Genomic DNA, 24,150 nt, shown 5'->3' with positions numbered 1-24,150 from the left:
AGCAGTGCTTGCCACCATTCCGGAGTTGGGACTTTATGTTGAGGTTGCACGGGGCATTGGTGAGGCTGCTTCTGGAGTACCATATATAGTTCTGCTCACCAGCTAGAGGAAGGATTTTATTAGCTGGAGAGGGTTCAGAATAGATTTAGTAGGCTTTTGCTAGGTATGAAAAGCTTGAGCTATAAAATAAGGCTGGGAGATTTTCTCATTCGAGCATAGGAGATAGAGAGGTGACCTGAAAGAAGTTTATAAAATAATGAGGTCTAGATAGACTTGATGGTGGTTTCCCTTCTACCAGTGTGGGGAATTTAAAGTCTAGGGGACGCACTTTGGTGGAGAGAAATCTTAAAGACATGAGGCAAATTTGAGGGTGGTTTGCGCATGGAATGAACTTTAAGTGATGGATGCAGTTCCAATTACAATGTTCCATCCATTTGGATGGAAGCATGAATAGGAAATGTTTGGAGGGATATGGGCCAGGAGCAGGTGGGGCTAGTTTAGTTTGGGATTATGCTTGGCATAGGCTGGTTGGACCAAAGCGTCTTTTCCAGGCTATATGAATCTGACTTTAAGTTCAAAGCTGTCCGAAACGAAGCAGTGCAATAATTAGTTCCTGAAATCCCATTTCCTGTACAGCTCAGCTTGCTGAGATGGCTTTGGGAGAGACCTAAGTGTTAAATGATTTATTAAACAATGCTTCAATGTTGTAAGCCAATATTAAGGAAAACTTGCAGGAGCTTGTTATATTGCCAAAAAGATTTAATTAAAATTCCTGGAAGTTTGGCAGAAACTTCATCAGGCTCAACCATGGGCAATGTAGAGTTCATAACAGTGGCTGTTTCACTGGCTCTGGCCACAGTAATGTGAAACAACAATTTGGACTTTCTTTTGAAGGAATGAGCTTTTTTAATTGTCTGCAAATAGTTGAAATCATAAAGTTCAAATGATTTTTGTGCCATCAATTAAAGTTCTAAAAATGCAAGAGTTTGTCCTAATATTTAGATTTTCAGATGGCTTTTATAGAGTCGTCATACGGCATGAAAACACCCTTCTGTTCAAGTCATCTGCACCAACCAGACACTTTAATCTGACCTAGTCCCATTTGCCAGCATTTGGCCCATATCCCTCCCAACCTTCCTGTTCATGCACCCATCCAGATGCTTTTAATTGCTGTAACTGTATCCATCTCCTTCATTTCCTCCAGCAGCTTGTTCCATACATGCACCATTTTCTGTGAAGAGTTGTCCCTCTGGTCCTTAAGAAAAAAAATGCTTTCCTCTCTTTAAACCAATGCCCTCTAGTTTTCTTTGCCCACTCTTGGATAAAGACCTTGGCTATTGACCCCATCCCTGTCCGTCATGATTTTCCAAACCTCTAACGTCACCTGTCGGCCTCCACTGCTGTGGGTGGTTGGGGAATACCCAGCCTATTCAGCCTTTCCCTCACACAAACCCTCCACTCCTGGCCATATCCTTGTAAATCCTTTCTGCATCAAGTTTGTTAAATTTGAAAGTCCCTGTAGGCTTAGGAAAAAAGTGAAGCACATGGGTTAGGAGATAATAGTATTTTAACTGAAAATAGAAGGAATAAATGTCTTATGTTGGCAAGTTGTGATTGGTAAGAAACCACAAGCAGTAGTACCTGGGCCACCAGTTGTTCACTGTATATCCATTTTGATATGTGGTTTTATCATCTGCAAGTTTGGAATAAGTGATATGAACTACCTAAGTAGGAATGTCTTGTGAGAAAGATACAAAGGGGCTTCAGGAAGATTTGCATAGGCTTAGTAAATGGGCAAAAGGAGGGAGATGGAGTATCATGGTGGGGGTGGGAGGGGTGCACGAAAGAGAAGAGAGACACGATTATCCACTTTTGTAGGAGAAACAGATGTGCAGAGTACTTGGTGAAATGTGAAGACTGTGTAGAAGTAGAAAGGGAACCCCAGTTTTCTGTTAATAAATCACCACAAAGCCAACCTGCAGGGGCAGCAAGCTGGTAGGAAGGTTAATGGAATATTAACTTTTATTGTAAGAGGAATTGAGTACAGGAGTAGGATGTCTGTCTTTAGTTTTTTGAGTTTGATTGGACAGCACCTGGAGGACTGTGTGCCATTTTGGTCTCTTTCTTTCAAGAAAGATATCATTGCCTTGAAGGGTGTGCAGTGAAGGTTCACAGGACTTCCTAGGATGATAGGAGTATCCTAAAGGAGATTAGGCAAACTGGGTCTGTATTCTCTAAGTTTGAGATGACGTGAGCTCTCTGAAGCAGCATATTTAAATGAGGTAAGAGATGCAGGTAAGGTGTATTCCTTCATTGGAGAGTCTGGAACTGGGTGATACAATTTTTTTTTTAAAATATGGGGCAATATTACTTAAGTTTGAGATGAGTTTCCTTTTCTCAGTATTGTAAACCCGAGAGTTTCTCTACCAGATGGTTGCGGAAGTGGTGTTTGAGTGATTTTTAAAAAAAAATATATTGTAGAGATTAGTATTGATTGCCAGTAGGATACTGTTATGGGATATGGTGAGTTAAAAGCCACTGCAATTTTTTGGTTAGCCATCATTATATTGAATGAGGCTGCCTCAATGGACTGAATGGCCTATTCCTGTTCACTTGTTCTATGTTGCTCTGCACTTGTCTGTATTTAAAATGGGTTGTTAGACTATTGGGTACCAAAGGAAATCTTCGATCCCCTGCAGTAAAGACAGCTGTAGATGCGATATGACATTTTAAAGACTTTATTTAGAATTTAGATTTATTGAAATTGTCAAGACCCAAGAATCTTTAAATGCCATTGACACATAGTTCTTGTCATCACTTCTTCGAAATAGGCTAGTTGTAAAATATGTCCTTTGTTGAACTTTTGATTTTTATGCAAATACTGCTGACCTAAAATCAAATAGAAAAAGAAACTTCATAACTAAAGAACTTGCCCTAGTTTAATAGTAAAGATGTGAATGTGATGGGAGAGATTTAGAATCAGGAATAAGGAATATTTTGCTTAGGCAAAAATTCAGCCTGTGCTCTGTTTCAGACCCATTTAAAGTCTGGAATATTCCTTAATATTTAGTTTGCTTTCTATAGGAATTTTTTTTTGCTCAAAACAAATTCAGGCAGTCAGATTCTCAGACAATACCAACTCCAAATAGTTTTGTCAACTGATCTGTTTCTCCCGCCTCTGGTTTCCTGAATATTTGCTTTTGAATTAATGACTTCTTGTTGCTCTTGAGATGTCCGAAGTAAACACTGAAATTCCTCAGATGTTTTCAAAAAGCTGAAATGTGGCATCCTATTGTATTAAATCATGATGGCCACTTGGGGATTTGTGGGCTTTCATAAGGTGCTCTGAATGGTGAGTGGTGCCAAGTTACAAATGGTGCAAATTGATTGAAAATCTTCTGTCTGAACCAAACTTTTAAAGGGTGATTTGTCTAAGTATCAGTGTTTGCATGTGTAATTTGCTATATTTTAGTCATTAGTCCTTGTTTTTGATATCTATGTCCATATTGCTGATGGAACCTCTATCAAATTGTTGTAATTAAGCCCTTCTAGTGATGTTGCTGTTAGCATCTCTAAGGTGGAAAGTTGATTTATAGCTTGGCATATTTTATCTATAAGTACAGACAAGGAAACTTGAAAGCAGACTTAGGCAGGAATTATGAAATTAGAGTTTTTTTTAACAACCAGTAGCATCCATATCTCAGCAATAATTGGCTAAGGGAGCACAGATAAATGTTAGGGGGCAGGGAGGAAGGTGTAGAAAGAGGGAGGTGGGAAGCTGATGTATAATTGAATACCTTGAGAGAGGATTTTTTTAAATGACACTGAAACAACAGATGAGTATTCTATTGATTTTTGTATTTGAGTTGTCTAAACCCTCAAGACATGACATTTTGAAGAATTAGTCAATGTGCAAGGAATATGTAGATTCTGCAGACCCTTTTTGAAGTAAACCAGGAATGACTTGCAATTTGTAAAACAAAATTAATATGAATAAATTCTAAGTTGAGGTGGATTGTTCTGTTAATATGGTAATTGAAAAAACATTGTCTCCTTTTTATTATAAGTGTTAAGATGTGACGCTGAAACTAGTGATAACGGATCAGAGGCATGTCATCAGGAATTGTTTTTCAGCCTGTCTTATGGTGGTAATTTGAACTATTGTTGGTCTGTAGCAAAGTGAATAAAATAAAAGTTGATTTTGGAGTAATGAAGTTTTTAACCTTGGTTTCCTCCTCCTTGGCAGGAGAAAGTCAGCTCAACTTATTTGGCCACGAATTATGACTTGCTATTTATCACAGTATGAAATAAGATGCTGGATCAGACTTAGCACAATAAGTTGGTTTACATATTAATAACTTAAGGTGCATTGGGTGTTTTGTGCACTGTCTGCATCAATACTTTGTGGAACCCAGTAGTCCTGTCATCAAAATCTGTGACTCAGTTTTTGTTTTATTCTCTTGTGATGTGGGTGTTACTGGTGAAGATACACTTGTCCATCCTTGATTGTCCTTAAATGGCCTCTGAACCAATTTAGATGGTAGGTAAGCATCAGATGTTGAATCCTAAAGGACATTAAGGCATCTTGACCATTAATTTCACAGGTTGTAGGTATTACTGAATAGGTCAGCATTGACTGTTCATCCCTAATTGCTAGAGGGTAAAGAGTCGGCCACCTTGCTGTAGGTCAAGCATGACTGTTTCCTTTTGTAAGGAAACAGTTTTTCTTGACCATCAACAAGAGTTTCATGGTTGCAATTGGAATGTTTTAATTCCAGATTTTAATTTTGAATTCAAATTTCATAATCCATTATGGTTGGGTTTTTTGAATCCATGAATCATAGTCCTGCAGTGTGGAAGTGGGTCATTCAGCCCACTGAGTCCACACCAACCTTCCTAAAGAGCATCTGACCCGAGTGCTCATCCTCACCCCCACCCCCACCCCCACCCCCAACCATGTCCCTGTGACCCTGAATTTCCCATAAGTCATTCACCTAGCCTGGACACTCTGTGCAATTTAGCACAGCCAGTCTACCTAACGTGCACATCTTTGGAGTCCAGAACATTCTAGTCGGGGTTTCTGGCTTACTAGTCCAGTAGCACTGCCTCCCCAGGTTGAAACTAACTTAGATGGTCACTCCATTTGGAAGGCCGGTTTTTCCAGCTTGGAATAAATGGCTGAGTATATTTTGGCTTAATGGTTTTGTCTTGCATATATACTGATGCCAGGAAGTAATGTTTTAGTTTTGAGATTCTCTAAAGAGAATTCTGTCATTCTGATTTTAAGAATACAACTTGGCTTTATGGTTTATCCGCTAATTTTACATCAATTGATCCATTAATGTGGCATCCTGACAGTGGGCAATGTCATAACTTTGAATGCATTTGGTGTTAAGGTGGTGAAGGTAATGAAAATCATTTAAGTTTTGATTGCAGCAATTGATAGTGTCATGAAAGGTAATGGTTTTCAAATAGACTTGAACTGTGAAAAGTCGGCAAGCATTAATCTAAAATAGAGAAGTGAGGACTGCAGGTTATGGAGATCAGAGCTGAAAATGTGTTGCTGGAAAAACGCAGTAGGTCGGGCAACATCCAAAGAGCAGGTGAATCGACATTTTGGGCATGAGTCTTTCTTCAGGAATGAGGAAAGTGTGTCCAGCAGGCTAAGATAAAGGGTAGGGAGGAGGGACTTGGGGGAGGGGTATTGGAAATGCGATAGGTGGAAGGAGGTCAAGGTGAGGGTGATAGGCTGGAGTGGGGGTGGGCTGAAGAGCTTCTGGGTAGCGGAAATGACCTGGGGTGTGCAGTGAGAGGGGGACTCACTGAAATCTTTGTAGAGAGAGAGCCTACCACCCTCACCTTGACCTCCTTCCACCAATCGCATTTCCAATGTCCCCCTCTCCTACCTTTTATCGTAGCCTGCTGGACACCTTCCTCATTCCTGAAGAAGGGCTCCTGCCCGAAACGTCAATTAATCTAAATGTCTTGTCTAAGATTCAAATTCTCCATACCCACGAATTCAGGTTTTGGACTAATGTTCCTTTCTTATTGTTGGCTTTTTAATCAGTTATTGAAATGAAGCAGTCATGCATCTGAGGTACTTGTTTCAATAAATCTATTGCAAATGATTGTCTTTACCTATACAACTGCTGTTGAAGCAATATGGTGGGAAATTCATAGCTAAGATTGCTTAAGAGTGGTCTGCTGACACCACAGTTGGCCACTTGCTTAATGGTGGTACTTATCTCCACTGCCATTTCCATCAGATTGAGAGGCTAGTAATGGGTGATGCTTTGTGAAATTGCCACTTTTTTTTATATTGGAATTTGAGAATTTAAAAACCTCATGCAATGCAGATTTGTCTCTGGTTTGATTTCTTATAGTTCCCATATGTGCAAAATATTGCTGGTATCATCTAACGGATCAAATATCCTAAATAGACTTCAGCAGCAAAATGTTTTGGTGTTTTTTTTTGTGCAGACTATGATAGCAAGGCAGCTAATGTCTGCCACTAATCTAAAGTTACAGTACTCCCAATTTGTATTGAGTATCAATTTGTTGAATTAGTACAAAGTTATCTAAATTCATCCACAATCATCTAACATTCAAAAGTACTGTCCTATGTTTTTTTTTGAAAGGTATTAATCATTTAAGTATTTGCCAGTGATCCATTACTGGCTTCTTTTGTTCTGAATGCGATGGTTCATGCTGGAAGAAGATTCTTTATCAAAAATACAATCATTCAACTTAGTTGCAATATTTTAGTTGAGGGCTGCATTCTTTGGATTTGAATCTTTGACCAGTTATGATAATACTTGAACTCGGCACTCACTTTTTTCTCTTCTAATCTTGGTCGAGTTGTGGATATTATGGAGGGCTGTTCTAGTTGCAATGGAACATTGACAGAGTGCAGAACTGGGCTGAGGTGGCAGATGGAGTTTAATCTGGAAAATTATGAAGTGATTCACTTTGGAAGGTTGTTTTTCTTTTCAGTGCAGTACGCAGGATTCTTGGCAGTGTAGATGAACCGAGGGACCTTGGGGTCCATGTCCTTAGCTTGGGTGGCAACTGAGTGGACTAAGTGTTGTTAAGAAGGCATATGGTGTGTTGCCTTTTCATCTAGCAGGGAGATTTGAGTGAGTTTAAGAGCCTTGGCTATGCTACAGCTTTATAGAGCCCTCGTTAGACCACACTTGGAGATTTGTGTTCAGTTCTGGTTGCCTCAAGAAAGCTGTGGCAGCTTTAGAGGGTGCAGAACAGATTTACCAGGATGACCTCCAGTCCTGGCAGCAGGTCTTGTGAAAAGCTGAGGGAGCTAGGGCTTTTCTCCTTCATTTGAAGAAGGATGAGGGGAGGCTTGACAAGTGTGCAAGATGAGGCATAGTAATGAAAATAAGTTCTTCTCTACTACAGAGTGCATTCCATGTTTTAGAGTCAGACATTTGGGACAACTTAAGCAACTCTTGGATAGCCACATAGATAATAGTACAGTGAAGTTTGATTTTGTGGGATAAAAGGCTGGCACAACATCAAGGGATGAAGGGCCTGTACTGTACTATCTTGATGCAGAAGTGCAGACTTTACAGTTTAGCAACATTTGTACCAAACTTCACATTTCAAATCCTTTTTGAGTTCAGCACGTATCACTTTATCTCTAATAGTTCCACACCTTCTGTTGGATTACAGTAGTTATTCGCCCCTCTCTCCCTACTCCTCTCCCTCTTCTTCCCCCACCCCGGTTTAAATGGTGACTTTGTTATTTGCCTCAAGATCTTGACTCTTTTCGTTTTCCTGTTTGGGTAACTCTGACTTTCCAGCTGTGACTCAATGCACTATATTTGTGCAGTGAGTGTGAGAATTGTTAATAGAAATCTGAACACCGTTTTAATAATTTGCAATGTCTTTAAATTCTGCTACATGTACACAGCCGTTGTGATTGTCTTAATTTTATGTTCCCTCTCCCCAGGCTTTTGGGCTAATTTTTTTCAAAAAAAATCTGCAGAATTCATGACTGTTTAATTTGTGCCATCTGTTTACTGCAGGTAAAGTTGCCCACTTTCTGAAATTCTGATGGCTCAGCGGAGTACACAAGAAGATCCAGAAAGGTATCTGTTTGTGGATAGGGCGCTGGTTTACAACCCTGCAACTCAAGCTGACTGGACAGCAAAGAAGCTGGTTTGGGTGCCATCAGATCGCCATGGGTTTGAGGCAGCTAGCATCAGAGAGGAGCGAGGTGATGAGGTTGTGGTGGAACTGATGGAGAATGGCAAGAAGGCTCTCGTCAACAAGGATGATATTCAGAAGATGAATCCACCAAAGTTCTCAAAGGTGGAAGACATGGCTGAGTTAACATGCTTGAATGAAGCTTCAGTCTTGCACAATTTGAAGGATCGATACTACTCTGGATTGATCTATGTAAGTTTACAATCTTAATGTGTTCAGTCTAGTGAAAAAAAATCATTTTAGACTAGCATCAGTGATCCTCCTTTTGAGGGAAATTATAGTAGGATGTTTATATTGTTGAGACATTTAAGATCACTTTTTTCCTTTTCAAAGTGCAATAATTTAGAATATTGTCTCCTATTGAGAGGAGATGTATATTTAAGACACATCATGCCTGCACGCTTGGTAATTGATGCATAAAGTTTGAATGTGCTCATAAAAATTAAGGGTCTTCATTGATTAGAATATATGAGTATACTTGGTTACGGGGGGGCATCATTTTGCCTTACATGCTGACCACTACTTGATGAGCTGAATTTTGCATTCCCAGCTTTAATTCTATTTAATCTTGAAGCTGCAAGTTCTATAATCACTTGGTTTTATTTTAAACTGTTAATTTTGATACTTCATCACTGACATCACTTGTATGCTTGTCCTCTGTTGAACATTTGATCGTTACCAACAAATGAGATTTATCTCTGAATTACTAGCTCTAAAACATTGCTCCAATATTAGATGCTTCACCTTTTATGGAATAGCATGCCATTTGTGTTCTGGGGTTTTGGCCTTACCCAAGTGATGGCATAAAGATTGTCCATTAGGGTAGGGTTTCACCTGAACTCTGACCTTGACCAAGTTACCATTGGATGAACTGCCCATACACTCTTGACAAGTGATACAATATTTTCATTTTTCATTGGAGCAAAAAGGGCTAAGATGGAAGAAAGAAAATTATGCTGATCTCTAATTGATATTTTACTGGGCTTAGCATGGAGAAAATTTGACTTGATGATATCACATACTATCTGAAGTTACAAACCGTTCACGATATTTAGTAGTATTGCTCTTTTGAGCATAAAGCCCAAAGGACATTAGCCATGTGATGAACTGATGGGTTCCAACCACGTTTCTAAAACTATATAGAGTATAGTTCCATTTTTTTTTGCTTGTTTGGTCACTTGCTCTGTTTTGGATTTAGATTAGATTACTTACAGTGTGGAAACAGGCCCTTCGGCCCAACAAGTCCACACCGCCCCGCCGAAGCGTAACCCACCCGTACCCCTACATCTACATTTACCCCTTACCTAACACTAGGGGCAATTTAGCATGGCCAATTCACCTGGCCTGCACATCTTTGGACTGTGGGAGGAAACCGGAGCACCCGGAGGAAACCCACGCAGACACGGGGAGAACGTGCAAACTCCACACAGTCAGTCGCCTGAGGCGGCTTAGATTTAGTTTAGATTCCCTGGCTCATGTCATATTTCAAACATGAAATCTGCCATCAGTAAATGTGCTTGGGTAACATTTTGAAATGTTACCCAATAAATTCTTTGAAATTTTATAGTAGCTTAGTTTCATCTTTAAAACAGCTAAAACTGTTTTGCCAACAGGAAGGAAAGTTTTTAATAACTGTCAATCTATCACCTGAGTATCCATTTTTAAAAACAAATTACTGGGAAAAACTCTGTCCTTTCTTCTAAAAGCAGCACTTTATATCCTTTAAATTAAGGATTTGTCACACTTTAGTAACTTCGTTAAAATGTTTAACTTATTTTCATGTCGTATGTCCAAAATATCAAGTCTCATTCTTGGATCTGCAAATAAGAGCAATTTGTGGAAGCCCTGAAAGGTGGTAGTCTCACTCCTGGAGCATGTGAGTGGAGCCTGTTTCTCTGTCACACTACTACATAGATCACAGAAACCTGATTGAACTGTGTGCAATTTACACTGCTAAATTCTGTTTTGTGCCTCTTTTAAATTGGTGCATTTGAGTGGATACTTCAGGCTAATATTGTTTCATATCTCCATTTAGAGAAATGACAGTTCTAAATGTCAGTGGTACTTTAATTTTTAGGCTTCAGAAATGGCTTGCTTTTCTGCTCTGCCAAAAGCAAGTTGATTTTTGTGACTTTTGCTTTATTTTAATGATGCTGTGTTCTTTAAATGCTTAGGAATATCTTTAGCAGTGATGGTTATCGTCTAACTTTGATTCTAAAGGGGGTTGTTTTACAAATCCATGTTTGAAACATTCTGATTTGGTTTGTTACTTCTGTTTGTTCTTCCTCCGAAGCTGTGACTGACTCTCTTGAAAATTTAACAGCAAGTTGGCTTGAAAGTTATGGTTGTAGATATTGCTCTTGGTTGAGTTAGAATAAGTGCTTAGCTTTGTTTTGAAGTATTATTTAAGGTTTAAATTTCTTCAAATTTTCTCTCTCCTGTTGCTGTTCAGTTATGTTTTCTGTTGGACAGATTAATGGTAATGGATCAAAGACAATTTAAGTAAATTCTGACTGCCTTCCCCCGCCCCCGCCATGCTTTTATATTGCTTTCTGAAGCATATCATATGCCAATAACAGCAAATTAGTGACTTGGCTTACTGTCTTTGGCACTTGGGAGTTGCAGGACATTTTGTTGCTCAGCCATGAAATAAAATTCCTGGGTCACCACTGAATGAAGGATTGTTGCATAGTAAGGTTGGCCTCTTGCCATATTTAAACTGGTGGCACACAACAGCTGAATTCGTTGAAAACACTTGCTTAATCATTCAACACCAGTTGTCACTTAATGTAAGGACTACAACTGATTAATGCACATGAACCTTTTTATCACAATATCCTTGTTTCTGTTTTCCTTCATGCTGTGTAAGGTTCTCAATTTAGGAGTAATTGACTTGTATTCCTGATGAAGGGCTTTTGCCCGAAACGTCGATTTTCCTGCTCCTCGGATGCTGCCTGAACTGCTGTGCTTTTCCAGCACCGTTCTAATCTAAGCTCTGGTTTCCAGCATCTGCAGTCATTGTTTTTACCTTTTTTTTTCAAACCCAGTTATGCCATGGGAAGTCCATAGTTTGTTTTGGCCTAAAATCAGCCCTGAAATGAATGAGGAATAATTGTTAGAATAAATGAGTGAACTGCTTTTATTTATAAGTGGATCAATTCTGTACCACTGAAAAGTTACTTCAGTGATTAGTTTATGGGTAGATTATGCAGGGAAAATGAACGATGAACTTGGCTCATCAAGTTCAGAATTCTCCTTGTGCAATTCTCTATTGCACAAACAGACAATCTTGACCCTTGCCTGAATTATAAATGTTTACTTAGACCACATTTACATGTGAGCTGTTTGATTTTGGAGAGAGGCGATGGTGTCAAATTGTATTCTTGCCATCAGTAGGCACCGTGAGTATGAAGCCAGACACTTCACAATCCTGTACTGGAGGAAGCTTCAGATCATTACTGCTGATCTCAGGTGTGTCCCTGTATTTCTATGTGGCAAACTAGAGTTATAAGGTGATCAGTGTCCTTGTTCAAAACATAATAATGGCCTTGACCTTGGTCCTTGTTTTGAGTGTTATGAACTGCAGTGGAAGCTTGGGGTCAGGAATACTTTTTTTTGTGGTTATTTTCTTTAAAATAAATACCAGTTTCCAAGGTATCTTGTGAATTTTTTTAGCAACTGCCTGGTAGTTATTAAACAGAGCTTGCTGTAAGTGGATCTATCTTGTTTTGTCCTAATGGTATGGAACTGCAGCTTGATTTGCTGACTGTGATGCAAGGTGCCAAGTTTCGGGCTATTTGAGCCTGAGGCTCTGAGCTTGTTTGTTGAATCGGACTCCAGTGGAAACTGGTGTGCAGTTGAGTAATTGTACCTGATCTCTCTGGCTCCTACTGAATTAATAATGGTACTATATTTCACTTTTGTAAGCTGGAATGCATTACAACCAAGAATAAATGTAGTAAACTTACAGAATAAATACAAATGACCCTTTTGAAAAGATCAGTTTGGTTAAGGGAGCTAATGTCACTATTTCATTTTTTTAAATGGATAGTTTTAATAATGTTTGAAGCACATGGATTGACAAATGGATGTCTTTAATGCAGATTGCTTTTGTTCAGGTAATTGAGTTGCTGATTTAAATCCAAGGCTTAATTGTGAAAATGCAGACAATGTGGGCTTGCTACCACCGATTTGAGGCCAGTAGTATTGTTTTCTTCAATGAATAAATGAATCTCCTTGGTAAGAAAGGAATAAAAAAAGGCCATGGTGAAATTATATGGGAAGAGACTTATGGTTGCATAGTGAGGACCTGTTGAGTTGAGGCTTTTTATGCAAAAGATTTAACTGATACTCAAATCAAAGTTATAGATAAATGTGATACTTTATAAGAATGCCAATTGGAGATGTCCTCAGAGCTCGTTAATTTTCTCAATTCTGAACAGCCTTGTCTGTGGAAATGGTTCAGGAATAGTTAATTGTTGCAGATTTGCTGCCTTGCAGAACAAAAAATATTTTGAAATTTTGTTTTAAAAACTTGTTTAGGTGTAGGGGAAGATTACTTTTGGTCACTTTACTTAATGCACCAGTTGGAAGTTGACAATTTTAAAATCTGGTGCAGTTGACTTCCAGTGGAGATTAGGATGAAACCTGACTTGAAGCAGCTTTCTGCACTTTCAACAGTTAGCATTTTTTAGTATCAAATGTCTAATAGTGGTCTTGTCATTTTCAGTCAGGCTGTGGGTGTAAAATTGCTGGAGAAAGTCTGGCAGCATCTGTGGAAAGAGTAGTAAAGGTGGTGTCAAGTTTGATATGACTTTTTTTATTTCTCTCTCTACAGATGCTGCCAGACATGCCAAGTTTCTCCAATGCTTTTTGTTTCATTTTCAGCTTTCCAGCATTGGCAGTATTTTTTGGTTTTGTTTATATATAGGCTATGGGTGGTTCACTCCCATAGGCCAGTAACCAGACTGCCCCATCCACTAACTTATTTTTTAAAAAAGTTTTCTCCCTCCACTATTGGTGCACCAACGTTGGAGGCTGATCCATCTACAAAGTGCTCTGTAGCAACTTGCCAAGCCTCTGAAAACTTGCTCCCTGGAATGAGGGTAGCAGGTGAATGAGCAAGCCTACCTGCAAGTTCCCATCACTTTCTCTTATCCCTAGCTTCTAACTGTCATTGTTCATTCACTTTGGGTGAAAATTCTTGAGCTTTCTCCCAAATAACATTAATGGGAGTACAGCAAATCACCAAGGGGTCTTCAAGGGATAAGGTATAGTAATATCACTGAACAAAATCTAGAGGCTCAGGTTAATGCTCTCCATACAAGGATAAAATCCTTCCATACTAAATGGTATTTGAATTCAGCTAAAGCTTTGAAATAAAAAGCTATCTTCAGCAATGCGGTGTCCATGAACTGGTTGATTTAAAAAAAAATTAACCCTATCTAACTCATTAGTCAAGAGTGTGGTGTTGGAAAAGCACTAGGTCAGGCAGCATCCCAGGAGCAGGAGAGTCAATGTTTTGGGCATAGCCCTTCATCAGGAATGAAGCTTGTGGGCTGGGGCATGAGAGATTCCCCTCAGCCCTCTGGCCCTAGCCTCATTCCTGATAAAGGGCTTATGTCCAAAACATTGACTCTCCTGCTTCTGGGATGCTGCCTGACCACCTCCTGTGCTTTTCCAGCACCACACTCCACTCTGATCTCCAGCATCTGCAGTCCTCCCTTTTTCCAACTAAGTCATTAACGTAGTTTCACTACCATCCTTCATGACTCCAAATCCACATCAATGGGGTTAACTTTTTAAATGCCATCTGAAATGGCTGAGCAAGCTACGTGGTTGTAGCATTGTTAGAAAAATAGCTAAAAGGTATTTGGGTTTGCCAACTGGCACCAGCGTTGGTCCTGCAGAATCCTTAACTTTCTTGGCAATTTGTGCCAAAATTTGTCGAATTATCTAATTAATCAAGCAACACTCCTTCACTCCTTGATCTCTTGGCTTATGACCTCGTTGCAAGCTTAGTTCAAATGGTGGGTAAATGAGTTGAAGTGAGTAACTACCCTTGACCTTGAGGCAACATTTGGTGCCCTAGCATAACTGGGGTCTGGAGTGGTTAGAGGAATTCTTCTGCTGAATGAAGTTGTCCCTACTTTAAAGGAAGAGGGTGATGGTTATTGAAGGTCAATAATCTCCTCTCCAGGATACTCTTTACTCGAGATGTAGATGAGTTTCTAACAGACCTGTTCAGAGATGTCACCTCTTGCCTCTTGTTCACGTGGGACTTGAACCCAGGCATTCTGTTTAAGGATCTTGTATGTTTCAATTACATCACCTTTAACTTTAAATTCCAGAGGATACTGCCCAGTCTGTCTAGCTGTTAAAGATCTGCTCATTACAGGTGTTCGTCTAGTAAACCTCAGAACTGCTTCCAGTATTACCACCTTTCCATAAGTAGTGTCCAGTCCTGTGTACAATGATCTCTGCATTGAACAAACATCTTCACTTCTAGCCTTACAATGTTCAGCACCACTTGTGCACCTCTGTTACTAAAGCAGTCGCTCCAAATGCAGCAAGGCTTGACTTTCATGCTTTGGTTAATAAGTGACAAGTAACATTGTGCCACAAGTGCCAGATAATGACTATCTCCAAGATTACAATCTGAACACCTCCCCTTTTATTTGAAGCTTTTTGTGAAACTATCATTGAACCCCATTATTGGTATTGAGTTACCATTGTTTAGAAACTAAACTGGAATGCCATAAATATTGTGGTTGCTAGCAACTTTATTCCCCCACCTTTTTAGAGCTATGCAGGCCTTTGGATCTCAATTGTGTGCCATGACTTCCAGCATTTTTAACGTTGGCCACAAACTGGCCAGAGGCTAGGAATTCTCTAGTAAATAACTCTAACTTCCCCCAATGTCTTTGCTAACAAGGCACAAGTCAGGATTGTGATGGTATACACTCAGCCCCACCAATACTCACCAAGCACAATGCAGTCTGCTTTTTTTGGCATTCTATCTGCCACCTTCAACATTTTATTGTCTTCAGCACTGTGGTGCTTACCATCTACAACGTACACAGCCAGGCTCCTTTTGACAGCACTGCTGGTAACTTGCACTCCTTGCCACACAATCATCCTGGCTGGCTGGGAACTATCACTGTTCCTTCACTGTCATCAGGCTTTTGTTTATCCCCCTGGTTCCCCCAAGACTGCACTACCTCAAACTGTTAGGTTCCCTTCGTGAGATTCTTACATGCTTGGTGCAACTATAATACGCCAACTTCTGTGAACAGCCACTATTTATTTCAGCAAGTGCAAGCTTTTGGAGGATCATTTGACACTTCGCTTGTGGAGCGTGTCAAGTGAGGCTCTCTGAATAAGGGAACCGTTCTCCCCTTATACAGGGTTTTACATTGGTCAGTCATGTGCGCAAGACAACTCTCTACCATTCTTCCATAGTCACATGCCACCCAAAAACAATCCAAAGTGATTAGATTAAACTGCAACATTTACAGACTATGACTAGATGGTCATATCCTGCGTGCAAGATGACACCACCTGCGACATTCAGTTTCTTACATGTCAGTAGAACAAATTTAGCCAGTAACTCATCATTTGGGATGTTAAGAATGGACAATATATGCTAGCCTAGCCAGTGGGGTCTGTCCTGTGAATGGGTGGCAGTGGTTAGTACTGCTGCCTCAGTGCCAGAGACCTGGGTTCAATTCCTGCCTCAGGTGACTGACTGTGTGGAGTTTGGCCATTCTCTCCATGTCTGTGTGGGTTTCCTCCAGGTGCTCTGGTTTCCTTCCACAGTCCAAAGATGTGCAGGTTAGGTGAATTGGCCATGCTAAATTGTCCATAGTGTTAGGTGAAGGGGTAAATGTAGGGGAATGGGTCTGGGTGGGTTGCACTTTGGCCGGTCGGTGTGGACTTGTTGAGTCGAAGGGCCTGTTTTCACACTAACTAATCTAATCTCTACTCCTGTAGAGTACGTGCCAGCATTTGTGTAGTCGATGTAAGATGGGTGCAAAGCAAGCTGTGCTGTTTCTTTGGAAATGATTTTCAATGACAAAAAAAGAACTTTTCAGGCTTTCCCCAGTTGTGGTGTTGCTTGTATGATGGATGAATTAACACTGCCTATCTAGTTCAACAAAACCAGCTTCTCTGGAAAAGGGGGCTGACTAACTTTCCATTTTAACTGAATTAATGGGCTAAATTAGTTCCTATCAATAAAAGTGCAACTTGAGCTGATCACTGACAGTTATTGTATCTTTTTTTCTTTTTAAAAAAAAAAATTGGGATTGTGACTCTGCCTGAGCTCTTTAACCAAAATCAAACTGAATACTGTGTATCTACTGAAACAATTTTTTGGAAAATTAAACTATAACACACTTCCTCCATTTCACTCCTCCTATCTCTAAGCACAGGTTAGAAGACAGTAGTTGAGTTTATTTTTTGGCAGCAGCATTTCTGTTTGTGTTTAGAAGCCAAAGTCTCTGCATTTTTAGCTTCCAGATAACTTTAAGATTTTTAGTCTCTAGAGTAACACAACTTTTTTTTTTCTGGCCTGTTTGAAAGGATTGAACTCCCACCATGGTAGTGATTTACTAGATTCCTCCTTTTTTATTTGATTCTAAACTATAAATCAGATTTGATGCTGCTGTGCTTGTTTAGATACTGGTTCACTGTCTTGGGGTGAGAAATCAGTTTATACCTGATACAAGGGACTTGATCTCTAAACTGAGATTTAATATGGATGAATGGTGACCAGTGAAAAGAGAAATATAACTTTTTTAAAATTTGTATCTTGAAGTTTAGAATTCAAACTTGCTATGTTCTGCATGACCATGTCATAGATGCCCATCAAGTGGGGTGGCATAGTGGCTCAGTGATTAGCACTGCTGCCTCACAGCACCAGGGACCTGGGTTTGATTCCAGCCTTTGGTGACTATGGGGTTTGCACACAGACATTCTCCTGTGTCTGCATGGGTTTCCTGCCACAGTCTAAAGATGTGTAGGTTGGGTGAATTGGACATGATAAATTGCCCATAGAGTTCAGGGATGTGTAGGTTAGATGCATTAGTTAGGGGTAAATATCAGATAATAGGGTAGGGGAATGGGTTTGGTGGGGTACTGCAGGTCAGTGTGGACTTGGGCCGAAGGACCTGTTTTCCACACCATAGGGATTCTATGGATTCCAAGTCTGTACCGCCAAAAGTATACTACTGTCTGCACTTATCCCATTTTCCCAAACTAGGCCTATTGCCAACAATGGTGGGTGAGGCATTACTGAAATGATTTTCATCCAGCTATGATCTTCTTTTGGGTCAACTATGAAGAAAAATCAGTATTTTAGAGGGCTGAATTAGTCTGGTCAGGAGTTGGATTACCTAAACTGTGGAATATAATGAAAAAGTTGAATGTTTATGCTATACTGCTTACGTTAACCTGCTTTTGTACTGTTAATGGATTTGATTGTAAAGTAGTTATGCAATTCCTTTTATAAACAGCATTATCACTGTTTGGCTTAATTTGGATAATTAATCTCAATAGAACTGAATTTAAGTCTCTGGAGACAAGTGTTTAATCTGAAGATCCAGATTGGCTACAAGCCAGGATCTGGCTGCATTATGACAATTGAGCATGTAGCATAATTTTTTTGCAAGGAACTCCTGCATAGCAGTATTTTGGTGTTTATTTTCCTGTCTGACTGCCAATATTCTCATGCTTTTAAATGACTGGTTCTCACCCTGCAGCTTAAGCTGCAGACAGTATACTGCTTGAAGAGTTTTAAATGTAAATTCATTTAAGCACGGTTGATGCACATTGACTTTTCCCACTAAGTCCTAGAAGAATTTTACACTTTTTTTTCTTTCAACTGTTGAAGAGAAAGGCAGCATGTCACCAAATGTTGAATGCTGTGGAGACAGTGGAGTGAATGCTGTGTAATGACATTATGAAAGTTCCTCTTTGCCTGTGTGTATTCCATATCTCCTCCATAATGACATGCAAATATAAACAGGTCCATTTGAATTAAAAATCAAGTGTTCTCTTCATTGAAATGAGGAAGATGTTTACACTATATTTTAAATGCTCCAGTAGTGGCTTTGCACAAGTTGACTTTGGCAATGAAGTTTGCTGGTTGTTTCAGCCTGCTGCTTCTCCATGGCAGAGAGGAACTTGAGGTATTTGGGAAATATTTAGAGCGATGTGCTGCTAGACCTGCTCTTTTCTTTTTAAAAAAAAACTTCCATGCCACTTACTAAATAACTAAGTTCTGAAGGATCACAGTTGGGAGAAAGTAGTAAATAATTCTCTAACATGGTTGACTTTTGGAATGGCAGAGGAGACTATACTAGACAGGTTTAAGTTGATGCAAGGAAGTGTGGTACAAATAGATCAAGCCCGTATTCCATCCCGGTTTCCCAATTCCCAAATTTAAGCATATGTCAGATGGTCAACTGAGAAGGAAGTGCCTGCAGTTAAATTCTGGTATTACTACCTGGTTTGGCAACATTAGTCAGCATAGACATGTTTCTAGCTTCTCAAACTTAAGGAGTATTTAGTGCAGTGGATCAAAACTTTTGAATAATGCTGATTGAAGTCTCCAAGGTTACTCCCTTTTTTGTCGTCTTCAGCCATAGCTTTGACTGGGACGAGGTGGGGGAGGAAATGACATTTTAATTTTAAAGAACCTTTTTTAAATAAACTTTTTTAAAGGCAAGCTTTAGTTTAAGAATTGTTTGGGATCCTGTCTGTAGGACCTCAAGCCAGTGTTCTACAATAAAAATGCCATTTCTCCAAAGCTCTTAAGTATCTATTGTTTCTCTTGTTTTAGACCTATTCTGGACTCTTCTGTGTGGTCATAAATCCATACAAGAATCTACCCATTTATGCTGAACAAATTATTGAAATGTACAGGGGGAAAAAGCGACATGAGATGCCCCCTCACATCTATGCCATCTCTGAAAGTGCCTACAGAAGCATGTTGCAAGGTAAGGTGCTAAACTGTTCAAGTGAAAGAAACATTAACTAACTGCAATTTTCAAATTCTCTTTGAGCATGAGGAATTTTCCCTCATTGTGAACCTTGAATTTATTTTGCTACTTAGTAACAAAGGTTTTAGCATTTTTTTAGTTGTGCTTTCAGATATTTAAAGCATGTTTTTAATCTGGTGTATGCATACTTTTCAAAAGTTGAAATTGGGGGAGGATGCAGAGAATGATCTGTGAATCAAAGAGTTTGTTTCTTTTTTCTTGTTGGATTATGCCACTTTTTTTTTTAAAAACTGAGTGGGGGAGGAGAAAAGCATTCTGCAGTTTAAAAGAAAGTTTGGGATAAGTGGCCTTAAGTTACTTTTGCCAATAGAATGTGTGACAAAATCCCACTTTAAGAGCTCCACTCATGCTGTGGGCTAGTGATACTAAGGGATTGGTGCATTGCCAGATATTCCAGTAGTTCACTTAGACATTTTGAATTGTGACAAAACCGGCCATTAGCTGATGCCTCCAAGAATAAATGTATTGGTCATTGAAATTTCTTTTAACTTGTTGGATGTTTGTTTTCAAAATGATCAGTTTAAGAAACTTGCTAATCTATATCTTGCATAGAAACTTTATTTCTACTTTAAGCGTTGCACTTACACAAAAATTAAAGAGCTGTATGAATTGGAAAGATCATTAGGCTAGGCCATTCCATTCCATGTAATTATTTTGGAATTGCAGCTGAAGACAGCTGCAAAGAGGCTGAATTTAATTAATAGACCTTTTTTTAGTTAAGCAATGGAGGGGTTATTTTATTGTTCATGGAATTTGGGTGTGGCTAACAAGGCCGTTCACATCACACTAATTTCTCTTCTTGAGACAACAAGAGGATTTGGGGAGGAATTGAAGTCAGCTTGAATGTTACAGCTTGTCTTATGTACCTTTTTTACTGTCCTTTCTTCAAAGCCTTGAATCATAGCTTTACAGTGCAGAAAGAGGCTATTTGACCCATGTCTGTACTGACTTCCAAAAGAGCTGTTGAGCTAGACCCATTCTCCAGTCTTCTAAATTCTGGATCACCTTTTTCAAATATATGTCCACCTCTGCTCTGAAACTGCTGATGGATTCTGCCACCATCACTCTTCCAGACAGTGTTCCAAATCCTAACAACAGAGTAAAGAGATTTCTCTTCCATTTGCTCCTAGCTGTCTTGCTGAAAATCCTAAGTTGTGACCCCCTAGTTATTGACATACTAGTGGAAATAATGTCCTCCCTTGTTGTGTCAAAATTGCTTGTAATTGTGAACACCTCAAAGTCACCACTAAATCTTTTTTTGCTTGAGGAGAATAAGCAGGGGTGCGTGTTGGTGCTTCAGAGATGTTCCCTGAACCGCTGAGTGTTGGTGCTTCATTTCCCTGATGGAGTCTTCTCTACTTTGAGAGCATTGTTTGCAGCCTGTCCAGTAGGAACTAAAGTGTACAATGATCCCATCAATTTTTCACATTGTCAAGCTCAGGTGTATAGTTTCCAGAATTATCTTTTTGCCTCTTTTAAACAACTCTGTCTGTCACTCTGTCTGTCACTCTGTCTGTCACTCTGTCTGTCACTCTGTCTGTCACTCTGTCTGTCACTCTGTCTGTCACTCTGTCTGTCACTCTGTCTGTCACTCTGTCTGTCACTCTGTCTGTCACTCTGTCTGTCACTCTGTCTGTCACTCTGTCTGTCACTCTGTCTGTCACCAGACAAAACATGTCCAGAAACCGTAGCCACTCTCCCCTACATCAGACAACTCTGACCCCTTGGCATCATGGTAGCTCACAAACCCACCAACATACTGAAACAGTAGCCAATGAGCTTGAAAGACCCTGTACAGATGATAAGCAAAACTTGTATTAATTACAAAAGCACCATGCAAGGACTGTAACAAACACTACATTAGACAAACAAGCAGAAAACTAGCCACCAGGATATATGAACACCAACTAGCCATAAAATGACACTACCCCCTCTCATTAGTATCCTTGCATAGAGATGAGAAAGGACATCACTTCAACTGGGACAATACATCCATTCTAAGACTAGCCAAACCGAGACATGCATGAGAATTCCTAGAAGCATGGCATTCCAACTGGAACTCTATCAACAAAAACAGTGTTAGACCCCATCCACCAACCCTGAGGAAAAAGAACAGGAAATGACATCACAAATGATGTCACCATAGGAAATGACATCAACCCAAAGAAACCAAACATAAATAGAAAGCAGGAATTATCAGTAGTGCTTTGCCTGGATGCCCACTGAAGATGTTGCCTAGTATGGTGACAAAATGTCTGGAAATGAACCCTCCAGGTCAGCGAGCAAACCTACATCCAGAACCTCAACCTGAGCTATAAATTTTCTCAACTCGTTAAATCCTTATTTTGAGTTGAAACAAGTGCCAACTGTATTCTTTGTGGATGGAAAGAACAGGACACCGTTTCAGAATGTAGCTTCCAGTACATACAAGTGTGCCACCAGAGCCCAGCAGGCAATTCTAAAGTATCAGTGCAATTCCTTGCATGTTCAAGATTATTCTGAAAATATCCAACTGTTAGACATTGCTGTGGGTATTGCAAGCACTACTTGGCTGGGTAGTTGGTGCTTTGTTCTAAACAACTGAAGGGACATGTTTGTAGTTTGTTGTGTCGGCCTACATAACTTCAGGGCATATGCCAGTTAATATGCCATGATAGGCAGAATGTCAATGGCAATGAAAATCGCATCTCTAACAAAGGAAATGCACCTGCCAACTAGCTGGCACTGTTCCCCTTGAGCAATATGTACATAGCTTTGCTCAAGAAATATTCCTTGTGAAATCTCATGTGCAAGACGAAATGCTTCGCCAAAGTGCCTTTTTCTGATTTAGTTTAACTTCTAAAAATCAAATTCACTGAATAAAAGTTGAACGAGAATGGATCCCACTTAAACACCCATTCTCATTCACCTTGTATTCCCAGTAGTGGCTGCCATAGAATTTGGATGAAGGTGCAATAATTGTGCTCCTGCTGTTGTACTGTTAGCCCTATCTCCCCTCCCTACGTTCTTACTGAGGGATCACTGCTATCTTCAATCCTTGAAATGGGGTCGCTGTGGGAAAAAGTGAGGGAACTTTAAACATGGCAAAAGCAAAGGAAGTAGAATGTTAGGAATAATTTTTAAACATTATATATCTTGCATTTTTAGGCTGTGCACTTAACTCAGTTTTAAAAATAAACCAATTTTCTATCTGGTGCCGAACATTGCTTAACCCCTCTTATTCACTTGCATCAAGCTTGTTAATCTTTTTAGACCAGCTTTGTGACAAAGCTGATATCTCCACTGAAGAGAAGGTGTAAGCTTATTATGAAACTTCAATTCTGGCATTCATATTGATCCATATTTCTCCTGTCCTCTGGGACCTCCCCTATGTTCAAGGATGCTGCAAAGATATGTTAAAGCCCCATTTTTTTCTCCCCTCAGTAACCTGGGATAAATCCCATTGGACCTGGGGACTTGTCCACCATAATGTGTTTAGAATACCCAACACTACTACCCTCATGCTGACTTGACCTACAGTAATCGAGCATCTGTCCCTAACCCCCACAGCCACCATGTTTTCCCCCTCTCCTTGGGGTTTTCCTTAACCCTGCTCGCTAAGGATATTTTATGACCCTTTTTAGCCCTCTTACTTCCTTGTTCCAGATGGTCCTACATTCCCACATTCTTCCAAAGCTTCATTGGTCTTTCGTCACCTAGATAATGTACACCTCCTTTTTCCTCTTGCTAGTCTCTTAATTTGACCTGTCATCCACATTTCCCTAACTTTGCCATTGTATCCTTCATTTTCACAGGAACATATGTCTTGAACTCTAATCAATCTCTCTTTAAAAGCCTCCCACATTGAATGTGGATTTCCCCTCAGACAGCTGCTCCCAATTGACATTTCTCAGCTGCCAAATTTTGGTGTAGTTACCCCCCACCCCCTGCCCATTTTAGCGCTCCTTCCTTTCGGCCCACTTTTTCTTTGTAGCTGCTCCTGAATTGAAGTGCAATGACAGTTGGGCTTGAAACTAAACAGTAGGGTGAGAATAGGGCCCCTCAAAGATCAGCAAGGCAGTCTTTGTGTGGAGCTGCAGGAGATGGGGGAGATAGTAAATTAATATTTTGCAATAGTACTTTAGAAAAGGACATGGAAGATACAGAATGAAAGGGATAGATGGTAATGTTTTGAAAAAAGGTCCATATTACAGAGGAGGAAATGCTGGATGTCTCGAAATGCGTAAGTGGATAAATCCCCTGGACTTGGTCATGTGTATCCTAGAACTCTGGGAAGCTAGGGAAGTAATTGCTGGGCCTCTTGGTGAGGTATTTTGTATTATGATAGTCACAGGTGAGGTGCTGGCAGACTGGAGGTTAGCTAATGTGGTGCCACTGTTTAAGGTGGTAAGGACAAGCCAGGGAACTATAGACCAGTGAGCCTGATGTCGATGGTGGGAAAGTTGTTGGAGGGAATCCTGAGAGTATAGGATGTATATGTATTTGGAAAGGCCAGGACTGATTAGGGATAATCAACATGGCTTTGTGCATGGGAAATCATGTCTCAAACTTGTTTTTTTTTAAAGTTGCCAAGAGGATTGAGGGCAGAGTGGTGGATGTGATCGACATGGACTTCAGTAAGGCATTTGACAAGGTTCCCCATGAGAGACTAGTTAGCAAGGTTAGATCTCGTGGAATACAGGGAGAACTAGCCATTTGGGTAAAGAACTGGCTCCAAGGTAGAAGAGGAGGGTGGTGGTGGAGGGTTGTATTTCAGACTGGAGGCCTGTGACCAGTGGAGTGCCACAAGGATCAGTGCTGGGTCCTTTATTTTTTGTCACTTAGATAAATGAGTTGGATGTGAGCCTAAGACTTAGTTAGTAAG

The 24,150-nt window shown here is 40.0% G+C and overlaps 1 protein-coding gene across 4 annotated transcripts in view; it reads left to right on the top strand.

Moving 5' to 3' along the window:
* Positions 1-24,150, top strand: part of LOC140463907 (myosin-10) — a 154,775-nt gene that overhangs the window by 4,082 nt on the left and 126,543 nt on the right. For all 4 annotated transcript variants that reach the window (XM_072558375.1, XM_072558373.1, XM_072558372.1 and 1 more), the window contains exons 2-3: positions 8,043-8,415; positions 19,067-19,223. In XM_072558375.1, the coding sequence (XP_072414476.1) occupies positions 8,071-8,415; positions 19,067-19,223 (502 nt within the window). In that variant the 5' untranslated portion in view covers positions 8,043-8,070. The remainder of the gene's footprint in view (positions 1-8,042; positions 8,416-19,066; positions 19,224-24,150) is intronic.

Source organism: Chiloscyllium punctatum, chromosome 39, assembly GCF_047496795.1.
Source record: "Chiloscyllium punctatum isolate Juve2018m chromosome 39, sChiPun1.3, whole genome shotgun sequence".
Lineage (NCBI taxonomy): Eukaryota > Metazoa > Chordata > Chondrichthyes > Orectolobiformes > Hemiscylliidae > Chiloscyllium > Chiloscyllium punctatum.
The sequence above is the reverse complement of the archived record's forward strand: the minus strand, read 5'-3'. Positions and strand labels throughout refer to the sequence as shown.